The following is a 20426-nucleotide window of genomic DNA, read 5'->3' as shown; positions in this document are numbered from 1 at the left end:
CCTTCTGCGATAAGTGTTCTGTGAGAGGTTGCTAGCGGTTCCGCGAGAGATCACAGCGATGGGCAATGACTGAACAGCCCCATTGGCAATCTCATTAAAGGTCTCTCCGCTCAGTATGGCAGTGCACAGTAGGGCAGTGTTTATTTGGTTGAGTCCATTCTCAGCTTTTGCTGTGAGATGCAAGGGCCTTTGATGATTGGTGAGCTCTTCATTGTATGGAGGAGAGAATGGTAGGCTGATAAATGGTGAGTGCTGGATTGCACCGAGGGGAGATTAGTAGGCCCAAGAGCATGAAGTGCTTTTTCTGAACATTGAATGGATTGGCTCAACTTGGGCTGCGATGTCAGCCTCTCCCTCCTGATTTACCTCCCCAATTTCCCTTGTATGCTGCTGACCGACTTATGGCAGTGAACAAACTCTACTTATGTAGTAGAAAATTGGAGGGAAGTTTTCATTCTAAAGAATGAATTTTTATGTGCCATGAAAAGCAGCTGGGCTGCTGCTTTTCTGTTGTAAACATGTAATCTCTCTAGTAGTTTCCCACTGCTGATGGAAAGGTCTCTGCTCCAAAATTACCTATTTCGCTTGAACAAATTCACAACTTTTGCTACTTTCTAGCCCTCTTTGATTTTGCCTCTTGCTGGTGAGGATGCTAATATTTTTGTCAGAGCTCTTATTTTGAGCTATATGTCATCAGGCCCTGGAGACCTATCCACCTTAATGCTTTTTGGAAGATCCAGCATCACTTCAATCTCAGTGTCCCAGCATATTAACATGATGCACTGTTTTCATTCTCCTCAATCCTTATCCTTGGTAACTAGCATTGCAAATTACTTATTTAGCACCCTGTCCACTTGCTGACTACAGCCACAAATTCCCTCCATTGTTCTTGAGTGGACCTACCCTTGCCAAAGTATTATTTTACTGCAGAAGATAATACTTTGGGATTCTCCTTGATCTCGCTCACCAAGGACATTTTAAGGACCATTTTGCCTTCCTATTCACTTGCTTGAATGCTTTCCTGTTACCTTTACATTGCACATGGGCCTGGTCTGATTGTAGCCTTGAAAACCTTTGTAACCAGCCTTAGTCTGGAATACGGGTCTCACGAAGAACATCAATTGTTTATTCCACAGCAGAGATGCTGTCTGAATTGCTGATTTCTCCAACATTTTGTATGTTGCTTACTTAATCTTTTTTTTCTTCCTGACTAAATTTAGGACCTCTTGGCTCATCAAGGCTCAAGGTTCCCTGACCATCCTTGTTCTTTTCTGGAATATGCTAATCCTTTTTAAAAAAAACAGGCATGTCAGATGTGGATTTGTCTGCAGCCTCAGTTCCTAATCAACACCCCTCAGCTCTGGTCTTACGCAGTCATAATTTGCCCACACCAATTTACTGTCTTTTTGCAAGATTCTGTTTCATCCTTGCCCATATCTACCCAAAAACAATGTACAGTCACAATTTCTAGAATTGTTTAGTCACTATCAGATCTATCACCTTCTAGCTCCTGTCCCAAAACTTGGAGGATAGCTAGAAGGTGATGGGTAAAGCCAAGAGGGCAGGAAAGATAAAGGGTTAGAGACTAAGGAATCTGATAGGAGAGTAGACCAGAAGAGAATAGGAAGGATGAGGGAACCCATGGAGAGGTGATAGGCAGATGAAAAGAGGTAAGGGGCCAGAGTGGGGAATAGAAGACGGGAGGGGATGTCTACTCAGGAACAGCTTGACTGGATTCGAAGCCGGGTACCGGAGTCCGGCGCTGATCTCACTGCACAACCAGCTGAAGGAGAAATTTGTATTCATGCCATCAGGTTACAAGATGTAGATCCTTCACCCTGAGGTGGCTACATCTTGTCACAAGAGACCATGGACTAAAATGTCAGAATCGGAATTAAAATGTTTGATCATTGTGAAGTTCAGCTTTTGGCAGATGGAGCGCTGGTGATCAATGAAGCGGTCCTCCAAATGTGGAGGAGGCCGCATGAAGGTCACCAGACATAATAGTCTACCCCAGTAAATTTTCAGGTGAAGTGTTGCCTCACCTGGAAGGCCTTGTATGGAGGTGAGGGAGGAGGTGAATGGGCAGTTGTATCAATCTGGCTGCTTGTGGGATAAGTGCCAAGAGGAAGGTTAGTAAGGAGGGACAATTGGACAAGGGAATCATGGAGGGAACAATCCCCATGGAAAGTGGAGAGCAGGAGGGAGGTGAAGATAAGTTTGGTGGAAGGATCCGATTGAAGATGGTGGAAGCTGAGGATGATGTGTTGGATGTGGAGGCATATGGAGTGCTAGGTAAGGACAAGACGAACTCTGTCACTGTTAAGGCGATGGGAAGATGAGGTGATTGAGCATGCTTGGACAATGGAGGAGACGCGGGTGAGGGTAGCATCAAAGTTGGAGGAAGGAAACCCCCTAGGAAGGAAAGCTGCATCCTTGAAGCAGATGCCATGGAGACGAATGAACTGAGAATAAGGAATAGTATTTTTACAGGAGACAGGGTAGGAAGCAGTATAGTCAAGATAACCATGGGAATTGGCAGGTTTATAAAAGATGTCCATTTGCCTCCAGAGATTGAGACAGATTGAGAAAGAGGAAGGATGTGTCAGAAATGAATTAAGTGAATTTAAGGACAGGGTGGAAGTTAGAGGCAAAGTTGAAATTGACAAGCTTAACGTGGATGCAGGAAGCAGTGCCAATGCGGTCCTTTATGTAGCAGATAAAAGGGTTGGGGAGCATAACTAGGGAATGCTTGAAATATGGACTGTTCCATGTAGCCAATGAAAAGGCAGGCATAGATGTTGCCCTTGTGGGTGCCTGAGGCTGCCCCTCTAGTCTGGAGAAAATGGGAGGAGTTGAAGGAAAAATTGTAAAAATTGCCAGTTCTGCTAATGGTGGAGGTGAACTAGTTGATTTTTTTTTACTGAGAAAGAAGCAGAGAGCTTTCAGTTTGCCTTGATGGGGGATAAAAGTGTATAGGGACTGGACATCTGTGGTGAAAATAAGATGATCAGGGCCAGGAATTGAAAGTTACTGGGGAGATCAAGAGCTTTAGAGGTGTCACGGATGTAGGTGGGAAGGGACTGGAGCAAGGGGAACAGAATGGAGTTGAGTTACGATGACAGGAGTTCAGTGGGTCAGGGTAGGCAGAGACAATGGACTAATGACCCGGTCAGTCACATACTGACCACATACAATTTCAAGAACCCCTATTGGATGCACTGAAGAAGGCTATCCTCATCTAAGCCTCTTGTGCTAAGGTAGTTCTAGTTAGTACTGGGGAAGTTAAAGTCCCTCACTATTACTACCCTGTTGGGCTCTGCATCTTGCCATAATCTGTCTACATATCTGTTCCTCCGTTTGTCTGTAGCTATTGGAACTAGAGTATAATCCCATCAGCCTAATTACACACATTTTTATGTCAGAGGTCCACTCAAATTGCTTCTGTTGATGAGTTCTCCAATATGTCCTCCGAGTACTGTTGTGATATATACTCTTACCAGTACTAGAACCCCTTCATCTCTTTGGACACAGCCCCTCCATACAATCACATCTAAAACAGCAAAACCTAGAAACGTTGAGCTGCCAGTCCGGTCCTTCATGCAATCAGGTCTAAGCTTGTTGGATTCAGCCCCTAAATTCATCTTCCTTACCCATAATACTCCTAGTGCTGAAGTAGGCACATTTCAGCCCATCAGTTCCACTGTGATTACTAACCTGTCCTTTGTTGCTCTCCATTTCAGTAATGTCATGCCATTTTTCTTGCCCTCAGACCTACCACCAGTTGCCCTGCTGCTGTGGTTCCCTGGTCCCACCAGCTCTGGAAAGTCTAAACTTCCCTAAATCTGAAGATGACCTTCCTGTATCCGTTCTTTAGCCATGTATTGAACTACAATATGTAGCTATTTAACACCACACAAACGTGGTAGTAATCCTGAATTTACAATCCTGAAAATTCTGCTTTTTAATTTTCTACTTAGCTGTCTAAAATCACAGTAGTTTCTTATCCTTCCTCCTGCCTATGTCATTGGTGCCAGTATGGACCATGTGCAGTGATCTGTGAGACATCCTTGATCAGACACCAAGGTGGCAACACACCATTCTGGACTTTACATTGCCTCAGAAATGTAATAAGTTCTCCCTAATGTTGAACCCCCAGTCACTCTGTTTCCCTGATAACTGCATCTGTGGGAAGCACACCCTACTGCGGCTTCTGCTAGATTGGATCAAGGAGCTGGAGTTGGATATACTCAGGACCATATGGGTTTCTGTTTGGGTTACATGTATGGGTTCTGTATGGTCTATCTAGATGGGTGACCATCAAGAGAAGTAAGTAGTGTAAGCAGACAGTGCAAGGTTCCCCTCCATTGACAGGTGTACCCCTTTGGATACTGTACAGCAACAACCTTTCAGAGGCTAGCAGCATCAATAGTGAGGTCTGTGGCACCATGCCCAGCTCTGGGACAAAAAAAAAGGATGAATTCAGGCAGAACAAATTTTGTCTTATTTCAGTTGTAATCAGTTCTTGTTTCTTCAAGTTAAACAAAAAACTAAACTAAATTTAGGAATTTTCACTGGTGTTAAACAGGTATTTCATTTTTTATTGGATAACTGAATCAGAATATATTTTACTATCACTGGTATATGTTGTGAAATTTGATTGAAAATGTGTACCCTGGTAACAGTATTTTGATGTATATCTCTGTAGGTTTGCACTGAAACTGAGGAAAATTTAATGCTGAACAGCCTAAATATAGTGGTAATCTCAGAAGTCTATCAAATTAATGATTTTGTTATTCCTTTTGGAAGTATAGATACAGTGGCATGCAAAACTTCGGGCACCCTGGTCAAAATTTCTGTTACTGTGAATAGTTAAGTGAGTAGATGATGAACTGATCTTCAAAAGTCATAAAGTTAAAAATGAAACATCCTTTTCAACATTTTAAGCAAGATTAGTGTATTATTTTGTTTTGTACAATTTTAGAATAGGGAGAAAAGGAAAGGAGTACCATGCAAAAGTTTGGGCACCCCAAGAGATTTGAGCTCTCATAACTTTTACCAAGGTCTCAGACCTTAATTAGTTTGTTAAGGCTATGGCTTGTTCACAGTCATAGTTAGGAAAGGCCAGGTGATGCAAATTTCAAAGCTTTATAAATACCCTGACTTCTCAAACCTTGTCCCAACAATCAGCAGCCAAGGGCTTCTTTAAGCAGCTGCCTAGCACTCTGAAAATTAAAATAAATGATATCCACAAAGCAGGGAAGGCTATAAGAAGATAGCAAAGTGTTTTCAGCTAGCTGTTTCCTCAGTTCATAATGTAATTAAGAAATGGCAGTTAACCGGAACGGTGGAGGTCAAGTTGAGGTCTGGAAGATCAAGAAAACTTTCTGAGAGAACTGCTTGTGGGATTGCTAGAAAGGCAAATCAAAACCCCCGTTTGACTGCAAAAGACCTTCAGGAAGATTTAGCAGACTCTGGAGGGGTGGTGCACTGTCCTACTGTGAAGCGACACCTGCACAAATATGACCTTCATGGAATAGTCATCAGAAAAAAACCTTTCCTGCATCCTCACCTCCAAATTCAGTGTCAGAAGTTTGCAAAGGAAAGTCTAAACAAGCTTGATGCATTTTGGAAACAAGTCCTGTGGACTGATGAAGTTAAAATAGAACTATTTGGCCACAATGAACAAAGGTATGTTTTGAGAAAAAGGGTGCAGAATTTCATGAAAAGAACACCTCTCCAACTGCCAAACACGGGGGGGGGGGGGGGGGGTGGATCAATCATGCCTTTGGGCTTGTGTTGCAGTCAGTAGTGCGGGGAACATTCCACTGGTAGAGGGAAGAATGAATTCAATTAAATACGAGCAAATTCTGGAAGCAAACAAAACACCATCTGTAAAAAAAAGCTGAAGGTGAAAAGAGGATCCTAAACACACCTCAAAATCCACAATGGATTACCTCAAGAGGCACAAGCTGAAGATTTTGCCATGGCCCTCTCAGTCCTCCGACCTGAACATCATTGAAAATCTATGGATAGACCTCAAAATAGCAGTGCATGCAAGACAGCCCAAGAATCTCACAGAACTAGAAGCCTTTTGCAAGGAAGAATAGGCAAAAATCCCCCAAACAAGAATTGAAAGACTCTTAGCTGGCTACGGAAAGCGTTTACAAGCTGTGATACTTGCCAAAGGGGGTGTTACTAAGTACTGGCCATGTAGGGTGCCCAAATTTTTGCTTCAGGCCCTTTTCCTTTTTTGTTATTTTGAAACTGTAAAAGATAGAAATAGAAAGTGATCTTGCTTAAAATATTAAAGAAATGTGTCATCTTTAATTTTATGCCTTTGGAAATCAGGTCATCTTGTACTGGCTTATCTGTTCACAGTAACAGAAATTTTGACTGGAGTGCCTGAACTTTTGCATGCCGCTGTATGCCGTACAAGGCTTGTTGCTTCAAATGCAGTTGCTATTTTAAATAATTTTGGAATCTTTCAGCACTGGTTGGCATTTTCCTTTTACAGGTTAAGTATGAATGCCTCGTAGATGAAATCAAAATTGGAGATTATTATCTGCGCCTGCTCTTGGAAGAAGGAGAAAATGAAGAGTCTGTTGCAATCAAGAGATCGTAAGCCTGAATGCTCTTTACACATTTCTTTGTTTAAATGTGTTTTTTCTCTTTGTATCTTTTTTCAACATGTGCATTTATTGCAGGTATGAATTTTTCAATGAGTTGTATCATCGCTTCTTGCTTACCCCTAAAGTGAATATGAAGTGTTTATGTTTACAAGCTTTGACCATTGTTTACGGCAAATGCTATGAGGAGATAGGACCATTCAGTGATACTAAGTACATTGTTGGAATGCTGGACAGGGTGAGCACAACAACTCTTTTGAACCTTCTTCATAGCTTAGCACATCTTTAGAGAAGCTGCACATTGGATGTGGTTTTCCAAATGGGCAAATTCTTTTTCATTGCACTACAAATAAACCCATTCAATATAGCCTTGCAATTGCTCTTCATGTTTCCTCTAAAACAGCGCTGCTGAAGATGAAATTGGACACATTTTTAGTGTTTTGAAAACTTTCAAATAGAACTTAAGTCTACTACAGTTTTGCATTATTGTAGCAAGCTGTGAAGCTTGTGCACTTAAGTTCTCTGATTTGATTGCAATTGGTTGAGGTTCCAGTAATCTGTATCATTGTACCAAGTGCTCTGGTTTGTACCTAGACTTTGAATTCTAAACTGTCTGTCAAACCATTGATACATTTGGTCAATAGCTTGGAACAATGGGAATGGAACTTTTTTGTTTAATTGATGTGCCTGTTAGGATTTTCATTAGATTCTTTTGAGCAGGATGTTCATTATTTTCTGTTAGTGGGGGTGGCGGGAAAGGCAACCTATAAATGATATTTAGAAGTGAAATCTAGTAATTGTCCCTTTTTTATGAAGGAATGCTTAATCATTCAAATAATAATGATCAATTCAACCTGCAACTTTTACCCTTGTGTTAAGGTATCATGTGGCACATTAGAGAAATTCCAAATAATTGAAGTGATTTGAAAGCATTCCTCATCTGGGCACTTTATTTAATCTAAGTTTGATCCTACAGAAGGTTCAAACAGTAACTTCACTGGTAAACTGACCAAGCAGAATCTTTGCTTCTCCATGAGGCTTGTGAATGCTATTTGTCATTTGACGGTGTTTCAGAGAATCTGGCATCTATAGACGTGGCTGTTGCCTAATGGCTAGATGTGGCATTTCTTGTAAATTCCACCTTTGGCTAGTGGCATTGTATTACTGAAGCTTAACCTTCCATTTAAGTATTGATTATAGATATTCAGCAGTGTAGATTCTGCAGTCAATTATCAAGGTCTCATTCAATAGATGTAAGTATCTGAACATGTTCCAAAACAGTTTCAAATACATTATAAAGCTTTGTTGTGCATGTCTTGAAGGCGAGCAACTGAGCAATTTGTTTTTCTGTCTTTTCCTCTTCTGCCTTGGAGACATTGATCAGGTCTGTGCAAAGGCAGAGTAAGTGAGCAGGAAAAAAATCTCATGGGTTTTATTTTATAGCAACCTTTTAAACCTCATTTGTAAAATTGGACATAAATAGAAGGGAGGCCCTTTCTCATCCATTAGATGCACCATTTGAGACCATGGATAATCTTTACATTTGCGAAGTAACTAAAGGTAATTTGGATGTTAGAGTTGACTATTGATTTACCATAAGTACTTCTGATGCAAAATTACTTAACATTTGTGGAAATCCACAAAGGGCTATATCATAAACTTATTTAGTTATTCGCAATTTTTTCTGATCAGGAATTAATTGGATAGAAGTCAAGAAATGGCAAGATTTTGCCACTGAATCGCTACTTGTCATTTATCATTTGTGAACGACTACTGTCTTTTGTTGGTGATCTTAAATTAATAATTGACAGTAATGGAATCTGTAATCACAATGTAAGATGTCAATCTGATGAATTTATTTTTTTTAAAATTTGCTTTAAAAAATCTTAATTGAATTAACTTGTCAACATGTACAATTTGTGGCATAATACGCAGGATTTGATACATAGACAATGTATGCAGCAGTTATTTATCTACATATAGTACCATGTGATAATGACTAGACAGTCTTTGTAACATCATTTGAGACATATTGGTCAGGACTCCAAGAGATGACTCTGCTCTTGCTCTGGGATCTTTTAAGTTCATGCAAGAAGGCAAATAAGTTGCAAATTCAGGTACTCATTTGAAAGACAGTAACTTTGAACATTACAGTGTTAGCCTGGAACTGAGATTTTCTCAAGAAATGAAGTTTTGACTCTTGAGGTGAGAATGCTACCTGTCACATTGTCGGTGTTGACTTTCATCTTCACAATCATGTACAAAATATGTAATTTTAATAGAAGAGAACATTTTGAGCTATAGCCAATGCTATATTTGAAATAACTAATAAAGGCTAGTAATTCAGTTTGGATTTCATGCAGATGAAAAATTAAGTGTGTCACAGCTGACATTAATCTTGTTTTTGCAGTGTACAGACAAACTGGAAAGAGACAGATTAATTCTTTTTCTAAACAAACTAATTCTTAACAAGGTGAGCAGTCCAAATTTACAAACTGTTATTTGATTAATTGAAAAGCAGTATATGATTATTGTCAATACCTTTTGAAATACAATTAATATGAAATATTGTGACTGAATAAATGCTTCAATCATTAAAGTGAATGCCAGGAACTGCCATTTGTTACAGAAAAATGTTAAGGATATCATGGATTCTACTGGAGTGAGAATCCTTGTGGAGTTGCTTACTCTGGCTCATCTCCATACAAGCAGAGCTACTGTTCCATTGCAGGTGAGTATAAATACTTCTCCTGCAGTTCACATTAAGTGTGGATTGATATTTGAGAAATCATGGTGGCCATGTTTCATTTCAGAGCAATGTTATTGAAGCAGCACCAGACATGAAGAGAGATAGTGAAAAAGAATGGTACTTTGGCAATGCAGACAAGGAGAGACTTGGTCCTTACAGTTTTGAAGAGGTATGTTTTATTGGAATGAAATTTGTTGTTATGCCCTGAAGAAACTTTACAACAGCAATTCTCTAAACCAAGAGCAACTTGTGTCACAGCTTATGGAAGAGTCTTCATCAAAGTGCAATAGTGCAAAATTTCAAGGTATTAAGGATGGTTTTTCTGAATCTATTTTCACTTCTTGGGAATTCTGAAGCAAGAAAGCCCAAACTAAATATTAAACTACTTGTTGAACTGTTGTTTGATGGGAGAACAAGTCAGCTTCCACTTAACCTCATCTGTTGTAAATGGGCTCATTAGCTATAGTAAACTTGATCCTGCTGAGAAACCTGCCTGGGTTCTCTAAAAGCAACAAAGGGACCCTGATGACTGGCCTCAGTCTGAAACGTCGACTGTTCCCCTTCATAGATACTGCCCGACATTCTGAGTTTCTCCAGCATTGTGTGTGTGTTGCTCAAGGTTTACAGCATCTGCAGAATCTCTTGTTTATAAAAAGGAAGTTATCCAATATAAATAACATCTTCAAATCTAATGTTCTAAAACAGCTAATATAATGTGACTTGATGTTTAATTAACCATCTGTCTGATTATTAATCTGGTTGAGTCCAAGGTAGTATGATGATCCAAATGGCCAATATCAAATGCTGTGCTAACATAAGAAATTCACCATTTGAATCCACCTTTGTATTAGTGACTACCAAGCGATGCTGTCCTTGTGTAGCTGTGTTCAGTTTATTGAAAATTTGTCTTTTCCATTTTTTATTTTGTGTGCTGTCAGTAATTAACTATCATTTTTACTCTAGATGAAAGAGTTTTGGAAAAATGGTGCACTGTCACCAAAGACTCGTTGCTGGGCACAAGGAATGGATGGTTGGCGGGCATTGCAGAACATTCCACAGCTGAAGTGGTGTCTCTTAGCTAATGGGCAATCTGTGCTGAATGAAACTGATCTTGCTACACTTATTTTGAACATGCTCATTACCATGTGCGACTATTTCCCCAGCAGGTATCACGGTTGTTACTTTTGCCATTTAAATTTCTATTCTAATGTGAATCATTATCAAGATAACTTAAGTGACCATAAATGCATCAGGTGGTTTTATGATGACCTATGTTTTAGTGCTTGAATCTCAAAATAGGCAGGTCCAGTGCAGTTAAGAAGGCAAACTGAGTTTTAGCATTTATATCAAAAGATTTGAAGTTTTAAAGTAAGGAGCTTTAGTTACTATCCTACATGGTGTTGGGTGAGGCTAACTGGAATATTGGTCACCTTACCTAAAACAAAGATGTGGTAGCAGAGGCAGCTCAAGGATGTTCACTAGACTAATTCTTGGTTTAGAAAGTTTGGGTCTGTATTCCTTAGCTTACAAGGGGTGATCTTATTCAAACATAAGATCCTAAAGAGGCTTAACTGGGTAGACAATTATGTTTTCACTTGCGCATGTTGTGAAGAAGGGACATAAAAGCTGGTCATTTAAAACTGGGGTGCATAGAAATTTCTTTAGGGCACTGAATCACTGGAATTCTCTGTCTTTGAGTGTGCTGGAAGGTCAAAGGTTCAGATGTCCATTTATTATCAAAGCATAAGTACAACTCTGAAATTTGTATTTCTCCAGAGAGCCATGAAACAAAGAACATGAAAGTCATTCAAAGAGAAACATCAACCCCCCCCCCATACAAATATGAACAGTATCCAATCCTCCCCCACACTAAATGGAACAGGAACATTAACCCCAAAAATCTTTCTCTCTCTTTCTCTCTTTCCCTCTCCCTCTCTCTCTCTCTCCTCCCCCTCCATCTCTCTCTCTCCCCCTCTCCCTCTCTCTCTCTCACACTCACACCCCACCCACCATATTTAGGGGCAACACGAGTGAATCTGCAGATGCTGGAAATAAATAAAAACACAAAATGCTGGCAAAACTCAGCAGGCCAGACAGCATCTATGGGAGGAGGTAGTGACGATGTTTCGGGCCGAAACCCTTCATCAGGAGTGAAGTAACATGGGATGGTCGAGGGGGGATAAGAAGTCGGGGGGAGGGATAAAGTAGAGAGCTGGGAAGTGATAGGCTGGAGGGAAATGGGCTAGGGGGAAGGTGGAGAATTATGGGAAATAAAAGAGATAGGAAGGTAGGGTTGGGGGGAGATTATAGTGAGGGGGGAAAAGAGAGAGAAAGAGAACCAGACTAAAATAATAGATAGGGATGGGTGTAAGGGGAGGGGGCAGGGGTATCAACGGAGTTTCTGTGAGTTGAATGTTTATGATGTTCAACAGTGGTTGAAACTGGAGAAGTTCATGGCTCCACAATCTCTAAGGCCCAAAAAGGGTATTTATGGAAGAGTGGCAAGGAAGAATTCCTGGCTTTAAAAACATATCCTTGCCCATAAAGACTTTGCAAAGAATCCCTTAGATTCTGTAAAGATCTGGAAGAAGTTATTGTGGTCAGATGAGACTAAGGTGGAACTTTAATACTGAACATCAGCCAGGTAACACCATCCCTACTGTTAAGAATGGTGGAGGTAGCGTCATTCTCTGGGAATGCTTTTCAACAGCAGCAGCTGTAAAGCTGGTCAGGATTGATGGGAAGGTGAATGCTGCTAAATATGGAAAGATCCTGGATAAAAATTGCTAGCCTTGTTAGAAAGCTTAAAGTGGGGCAGAAGTTTGTCTTTCAGCAGAACAATGACTTGAAGCACACTGCTAGAGTAATCACGGAGTGGCTTCAAATGAAGAAAATTTATGTCCTTGAGTAGCTGGGACTTTAACCTGATCATATATCTCTGGCAAGACCTCATCATTGCCCTCCACCATTCCCCAACTAATCTGGCACGGCTTGAGCAATTTTGCAAGGAGGAATGGGCATATCTTGCTTCATTACCTTGTGCAAAGCTAATAGAAACATCCAAAAAAAAAACTACTGACTGTAATAGCTGCATGAGGTGGTTCAACTAAGTACTGAGCAAAGGGGGATGAATGCTTTTGAAGTGCTGACATTTCAGTTTTTGAATTTTTCGTTTTTCATGCTTTACAATTTTCTCTGTATTTTGGGCTCTATTGTGGGGGAAAAAAAGAAGCTTATGATTCACAAATAAAAATTCTCAGTTAAATTAATCATTAGTGTAATACTCAATTATGTGAACAGATGTTGGGACTGAATACTTTTACAAAGCACTGTATTAAATGGTTTGCTGGCTTACTATTTTGTGGTCAAAAGTGATGAAACTTGGGAACCATCAAGACACTTAGTATCTGTAAATGTTTGTGAAGTTCATGTTTTAAGGTAACAGCTGTAGGAACAGTACATGTCCTACATAAATAGTTCAAAGTACAAGGTTTAAAGTAAAATTTATTATCAGAGTACATATATGTCACCACATGCAACCCTGAGATTCTTTTTTCTGCGGGCATAATTAGCAAATCTATAGAATAGTAAATGTAAACGGCTGTAAACTAAAAATCAGGAACTGTGCAGATATAACAAGATAAAGAGTTCATTAATGAGTATAGTTATCCCCTTTTGTTCAAGAGCATGATGGTTGAGGGGTAGTAACTGTTCTTGAACTTGGTGGTGCGAGTCCTAAGGCTCTTGTATGTCTTGGCTGATGACAACAACGAGAACAGAGCATGGCCTAGGTGGTGAGGGTCTTTGATTTATGCTCTTTTTTCATGGCACATTTCATGAAAATATGCTCAATGGTTGGGAGGGTTTTACCTGTGACATACTAGGCAGAATCCATTACCTTTTGTAGGATTTTCCACTCAGAGATTGGCATTCCCATATCAGGCAGTTAACACACTTTCCACCACAGAAGTTTGCCAGTGCTTTTGATCGGGGTTGTTACTAAAGTTTATTTTTACATTTTAGGGATCAAGATAATGCAATTATAAGACCCCTACCAAAAATCAAGCGATTGCTAACAGACAATACATGCCTTTCTCACATTGTTCAGGTACAGTGTAATTTATTTAAATCCATCACTTGAAATTTTGTCTTGCATAGTTGATCTGATGAAATGAGTAACGCTAAGTTTAATGTTTAAATTTTGTACAGTTTGGCAATGTTGTGTACCCATTGTACCCTTATTTTCTTTTTAGCTTTTGGTGACTTTTGACCCCATTCTGGTTGAGAAGGTTGCCATCTTGTTGCACTATGTGATGCAGGACAACCCACAGTTACCTCGCCTCTACCTCACTGGTGTGTTTTTCTTTATAATGATGTACACGGGTTCCAATGTACTTCCTATTGCAAGGTAATAGCATAAAAATTCTTTTGCGTAGGATGGAGGAAGATAGCTCATTCTTGGGTTTCAGTCACAATGTGCATATTCTTAAAAATTCTGTACATTCATTTCCTCTAGGTTTTTGAAGTATACTCACTTGAAGCAGGCATTCAGGTCAGAAGAGGTTGGTATCAATCCAAATGCAAGCTGACTTAAAATTTGAAGTTCTAATTAACCAGAATAATTTTTTTGACAAATAATGTTTGTTTTTTGTTTTAAACACTCTTCACTTCCGTTCACTGACTAGAATTTGATAATACGCCCTTGCTTTCTTTTCAAGATATCAGTAATTTTTATGAAGGAAGTTACTTTGGTTGCTGTACTTCCATCATTTTCTTGCCTTTGTCTCAGTATACCCCTTTACCGTGTACCACTACAATTTCAATCTTACCAATACTAGTATTGACCAACAGCATGCCAATTACATTTCTTCTGCTCCAAGTTCAACAGTAAGGCAAAGTAAAACTAATTAAATTATAATGTATCTCCTGAGCAAAATCTATGCAATCTGTTAAGTATTAAATATCATATGTAATTAACATTTGAAGATTAATGCAGTACCAGTAATATAAGCATGCATTAAATCAGGGTTTTATCATTTAAAGACCTGCTGCAGTTCCACAGGTTAGGGATCAAATCTGTCTCTGTACTCTGGTTGAATTCCATGTAATTTGCTGATTAAAACCCTTGATGTTCCCTCCTGCATCTGTTTTGCAGCCCTGCCATGTTTTCAGAATGTGGTTTAATGAATAATTTTTTTGAATGAACACTTTTTTTCCCCCCCTTCAGTGGTCGTCTGGCTGTTGTCACATAGAAGTACAGTACATAAATCGTAGATTATCTAGATTTCTGTACACTTTTTGTGTCGGAGAATGATCTTACAAACATTGAAAATTGCATCCATCCATCATTAAAGCAATGAAATTAATTGCTTTTAGTGTTCCACACTTGATCTTGATATTGGATTCTGCTAATGTTATAATCACATTTTTCTATACACTCTACAAATTTATCCTTTTTTGAGACTATAACTTTCTGAACAAATGAATAATGCAGTGAAGTATTGGCAAATTGAAATTCCTCCTTTTAAGCTGTTTTGCTGATATCATGGACAAACAAAATCCCTTGCAGTGAAAGGAACTTGATTTGCCCAGCCTCAGGGAATTTAAAATTCACTTGAGGTGTTAAATTTAATGCCCTCTCATAGAACTATTCTCTAATTTATTTTGTAAATTTGCTATAAATGATGCCACTTACTAAAAATTAAAGCATTGGTACAAATATTATACCAGGTGGCTGGGCTGTAGCTTCATCAGTTTTCAGTCTGGTGCTGAACTAAGTCTTTGAAATGGCCCAAGCCAATTATGTGTTTCATCAGTGCAGTCAGAAATTTTGAGCTGTTGCATTTCTTTTATTGGTTGAATGTCTTGCGGGATTGAAAAAGGTAATGTTTTAAAAATTTTTTTAAAGAAGTGGATAGATTTGCCATGTCACATTGAAAATTCAAAGTATGAACCAGATTTTAATCACTGGAATATAAGAGTAATAGCAGAAAAAACCAATGCAACATTACAACTTTTTATTTGTAATTTCTGCAGGCAAAAGGTCAAGATTTAGTACAACGAAGTGTTTTGGGACACATTCTTCCTGAAGCAATGGTCTGTTATTTGGAAAACTATGAGCCAGAAAAATTTTCAGAGATTTTTCTGGGTGAATTTGATACTCCAGAAGCAATTTGGAGCAATGAAATGAGGTACAGATGTAACTTCAATGTGCCAGTTGTCAGTCAGTCTAATGTTTTAATTTATTCTATAATTTGAGATGAATAGGACACACTGATTTGCATGGTAAGTTTGGAGAAGAGTTGAGAAAGTTATTCCACTTTGTTAAAATGAGTAGAAGGTCTGGAATTTGTTCCCTGAAAATGACAAAGCAGGAGACTCTGACTGCATAATAAATGTATCTGCATGAATACTGAAAGCTGTAACCCTGTAATACAATGGATCAAAAACTAAAGTGGGTTTAACCTAAAGTAATTAAGACTCTCCTGACATAATGGACCAAATACTCCCTGTACATGAATAACTATATTTATGATTCTAGGCTAGCACAGTTATATCTATTCAATTAAGCCTAATTCTTGTTTGATCTAAAGAGCTTCCTCAGCAAGGGCCCTCCCCTTTGTAACTGTACTTCTCCAGCCTAATATCTCAAGTCATCTACATCCTCTTAAGCTATTTTGGAAACCTGAGCTATGCATAGTATCCTTTCTATGGTTCTTGCATGACCTCCCTTGTATTGTATTTGCTATGTGTAATAAAGGCAAGCATTCTGTTTCCCATCTAAAGTCTCTTCAAACTGCCCTGCCACCTTCAGATCTGTGAACATACATGTGAGATCTGTCTATCACTTTATCCCACAGTTTATCATGTTTCCTTGTTCCCATTCCCTTGCGCTCCTCTATTGAATTCTATCTGCCACTTTTGACCCACCTAAGCAGTCATATGTTTACCCTAAATGCCATCAGCTTTTAATATTTCGACTAGCCTATGACCTTGACAAATCCTTGCTAAAAATACATCTAAACAGAATCAAATGTGCTCTTCTCATCGATCTTGCCACTTCCTCATTTTAAAAAATTGGTGTTGTGCAACTATCCCTTAACAAGCCCAAGATGACTGATCTGTTGTTCCAGTCTGAGCAAATGTTTATAGTGATCAATTAATTCCATGAATTTTTCTATCACTGAAGCTAACTTAACTGCTCTTTTTATCTGTCTTCCTCTAAAAGAATTTTTCTCCTTACTATTGATCTTATTAACAAATTGCCTATTTGTGACCCTGGAGTCAAAATCATTTGTGTGCTACAAACAGTGAGGGGACTGATACTGTCAGAATTTAGCTGCCTGATTTGTTGTCGCTAAAATTTCCATCTGACCATTAGTCTTTCTGACATGAACCAATTTTCACATCAGGACTACTCACTACTTCCTTAATCAACCTTACTGAAATTTAGTTATGTTTTTTAAAAAAATTTGAAAAGTTCTTTGGTACTGCTTGAAAAAAAATTAGTAGTCAAGTATGACTTGCCCATAACAAATCCCTGCTCATGGTCTTCCAATTAACCTGTACTATAAATACTGATTTTTATGCTGTCTCATGAAATATCTCCCAACAATCTACCCACTATTGAATTCAGAATGACTGAACTCTTTCTAGTTTCTAACTTTTTTAAGCAAAGTTGTGGAAACTAAGTGGTGGGAACACATTTCAAGGTAATTTTCCAGGATAGTTGTTTGAGTGTCTCTGTTGCCAAATGACAATACTATTTAAGCTTTGCAAAATATGATGGAATGACATCAAGGCATCCATATCTGTGTTTACTGTATGTAGGATAGTGGCTTTAGATTGAAGCTTGTTACTTCTGTTTTAACAGTTGTATTCTCTCCACATATCTTCGTCAATCTGTATTCCTACATGTGGATACCAAAAAAAATTAATGTTAAATTACCAAATATGAACATGCACTGTTTTCTCTATTTTTATGATGGTTACTGGAAAAAATATCTAACCAGTCAGTTGTCTTTTCTTAAAATAGGCGATTAACAATTGAGAAGATTGCTGCTCATTTAGCAGATTTTACTCCTCGCCTGCAGAGCAACACAAGAGCCTTGTATCAATACTGCCCTATCCCTGCAATTAGCTATCCTCAACTGGAAAATGAGCTTTTTTGTAACATCTACTATCTTAAACATCTCTGTGACACAGTGCGTTTTCCAAACTGGCCTATTAAAGATCCTGTAAGTTTTTTTCTGAATTCTGTTCTAATATTATAATGACAACTTTATTTTGAATCATTTTCCCTAACAAAGGTACTCAAATAAATGGGGCAGAGTGGATCTAAGGATCTGACAGTAAGTAAGAAGGTAATGAGGGAAAAGGAAGATTGGATAGATATCCTGGATCCAATGGCTTACAACCTTGGATTTAAGGGTGTGTTGCAGAGATAGTAAAAGCTTAGTGATGATTTTCTGAATTGTTCCAGAATCTGGAGCAGTTGCAGTAAGTTTGAAGGTAATAAAATAAAGTGAATAGGAAACTATAGTCCAGTTAGAATTCTGAAATCCAGCAGCACGTAAATCTTAATGATTAGTAAGCAATAATAGTTTAATGCAGAAGGAGGAGTTTACAAATTCTCATCTTGATAACTCTCATCCTCAGTTTTTCGGCTGACTCCAATTTGGCACCTTGATCATTCTTTGCTTCACAAATAGAGGCCATAACTTCACCTACTAATCTCCTAAAATCAGGAATTCCCTCAATTCTCATATTGGTATATCTTGCATCCTTTAAGATGCTCTCTGCAACCTACTATCTTAAATGATCAACCTAATTTTGTTTAGTAATAATTTATCAGTTCAGTGGCTCCTTTTAACAAAGTCAATTAGAATACAATGTTTATTTGGACTTGAATATACCGGTACACTACCCTTCAGAATGGTGATTTCTGTATGTTTTATATTATTTTATATTCCTGCAAGTGGTGCAGCTTCTGAGCACTGAGGTGTGAGACTTGGTACACTGGTCAGCTGTAACCAACCCTTGTACCAAGGTTTAATGTTTACTTTATGGAAATTTTACTAAAGCAGAAGGGGAAAACCTAGGCATAGCTCTACTGGTTAAGTTGACTGGTTTGGATATTCTTGACCTCAGATTTTAGCTTGTCTCCATTTTCTGAAAAATTTACTGCATTTCCTAAAAACCGATGTTCTATTTAATTATCTAGATTATTACAGATTTAATCAAAGTTTACTTTTTAGTCATCTACATGTAAAGTAATTGTTTACTTATGACTTTTAACGCTGCAAAAGCAGATTACTATCATTGCTTTGGTGAGCAGCTAGATTTTATTCTAATGATAATTGTTGACATTATCTAGGTAAAATTACTTAAAGACACACTAGATGCTTGGAAAAGGGAAGTGGAGAAGAAGCCTCCTTCAATGTCAATTGATGAAGCATATGAAGTTTTGAACCTTCCAAAGGGACAAGGAATGTGAGTAGCTTATGGAATTTTTATTAGGTCAGAAAAGATAGCTCTAATGTAATTAGCTGAAGTAATGGTCAAATCTTGCAAATTTCATCTTAACCATTTTCAGTCTCATTAGCAAAGCTTCAGAGATGCTTCAATCCTGTATTTATACTTGGAGATATAATGTAGTGGCCTTGACTTGGATAGCTCAGGGAAAGGAATGGTTACTTCAAGTGCTGGGTTTTAGATGTTTCAGAAAGGAAGGGAGGGAGACAAAAGAGGTGGGGGCGTGGCACTGTTGATCAGAGATAGTGTCACAGCTGTAGAAAGTTAGGAACAGAAAGGAGTCAATAACTTTACTGGGTATTTTTTATAGGCTGCCCAAATGTAACAGGGATGTCGAGGAGCAGATAGGGAAACATCCTGGAAAGGTAATAATAACAGAGTTGTCATGATGGGAGATTTTACTTTCCCAAATATTGATTGACATCTCCCTAGAGCAGGGGTCAGCAACCCGCGGCTCCGGGGCCACATGCGGATCTTTCATCTCTGTGCTGCGGCTCCCCGTGGTTTGTTAGTTTTTGAAATGTAAGTCGAAATTTGAAGATTATGGTGATCTTGTACAATCTAAATAAAATGCTGTGGCGACCCCATTTCCTGGCATATCCGAACTGGCTCAAAAATTGGCCACCGTTCCGGCTAAGGGAGATAGCCTACGGGGATTTGTGAGTACGTGTCTTTTGGAGCATCCGCGCCCACGGGGGGGGGGGCGGGTTGAGGGAGGCTTTAAAGCAAGGCTGTTTAGTTCGAATAAAGTTATCTTTGACTGCAGTGTCGTTATTTTAGCGCTGCGTGTAGCACACCGCTACAACGTGTTTTTTATCGCTATTAATATACGTCACCACTGCCAATGCCTGACACCCGCCAGTGCGCGATTTCTTTTAATTTTTCGATCCAAGGTAGGCTAACTATGGAGTAACCTTCAACCCAACGTCTTTTTTTCGGAGTTCAAAATGTTTTTGTTGCATGCAGAAATGTAATTTCGTTTTCTCTGCAGGAGTTCATCAATTTCATAAATGCAACACATTATAGTTTGTTTATACATAGCATAAAGGCAAAAGAAAAACCCGTTGTATGTAGTGTTATTTCATTTTAAATGTCAAACGGGTTTTGTGGCTCCCAGTGTTTTCTTTTCTGTGTGAAATGGGTCCATATGGCTCTTTCAGTGGTAAAGGTTGCTGACCCCTGCCCTAGACCAAAGGATTTCGATGGGATGGAGTTTGTTAGGTGTGGTCAGGAAGGTTTCTTGACACAATATGTAGATAAGTCTACAAGAGGAGAGGCTGTACTTGATTTGGTATTGGGAAATGAACCTGGTCAGGTGTCAGATCTCTTAGTGGGAGAGCATTTTGGAGATGGTGTTCATAATTCTGTTTCCTTTACAATAGCATTGGAGAGAGATAGGAACAGATAGGTTAGAAAAGTGTTTAATTGGAGTAAGACAGTGGTCCCCAACCACCGACCCGCGGTCTGGTACCAGGCCGCAAAGCATGTGCGAGGAAACTATATGATTTGGCGAT

The 20426-nt window shown here is 38.9% G+C and overlaps 1 protein-coding gene across 5 annotated transcripts in view; it reads left to right on the top strand.

Moving 5' to 3' along the window:
• The window catches only part of LOC132378588 (dnaJ homolog subfamily C member 13), a 190033-nt gene that overhangs the window by 111655 nt on the left and 57952 nt on the right, over positions 1-20426 (top strand). For all 5 annotated transcript variants that reach the window (XM_059945636.1, XM_059945635.1, XM_059945634.1 and 2 more), the window contains 12 exons: positions 6518-6621; positions 6708-6867; positions 9040-9102; positions 9259-9360; positions 9443-9547; positions 10342-10544; positions 13402-13486; positions 13632-13786; positions 13895-13940; positions 15415-15569; positions 17414-17615; positions 18755-18870. In XM_059945636.1, the coding sequence (XP_059801619.1) occupies positions 6518-6621; positions 6708-6867; positions 9040-9102; positions 9259-9360; positions 9443-9547; positions 10342-10544; positions 13402-13486; positions 13632-13786; positions 13895-13940; positions 15415-15569; positions 17414-17615; positions 18755-18870 (1496 nt within the window). The remainder of the gene's footprint in view (positions 1-6517; positions 6622-6707; positions 6868-9039; positions 9103-9258; positions 9361-9442; positions 9548-10341; positions 10545-13401; positions 13487-13631; positions 13787-13894; positions 13941-15414; positions 15570-17413; positions 17616-18754; positions 18871-20426) is intronic.

The sequence above is a fragment of the Hypanus sabinus genome, chromosome 20 (assembly GCF_030144855.1).
Source record: "Hypanus sabinus isolate sHypSab1 chromosome 20, sHypSab1.hap1, whole genome shotgun sequence".
NCBI lineage: Eukaryota > Metazoa > Chordata > Chondrichthyes > Myliobatiformes > Dasyatidae > Hypanus > Hypanus sabinus.
The sequence above is the reverse complement of the archived record's forward strand: the minus strand, read 5'-3'. Positions and strand labels throughout refer to the sequence as shown.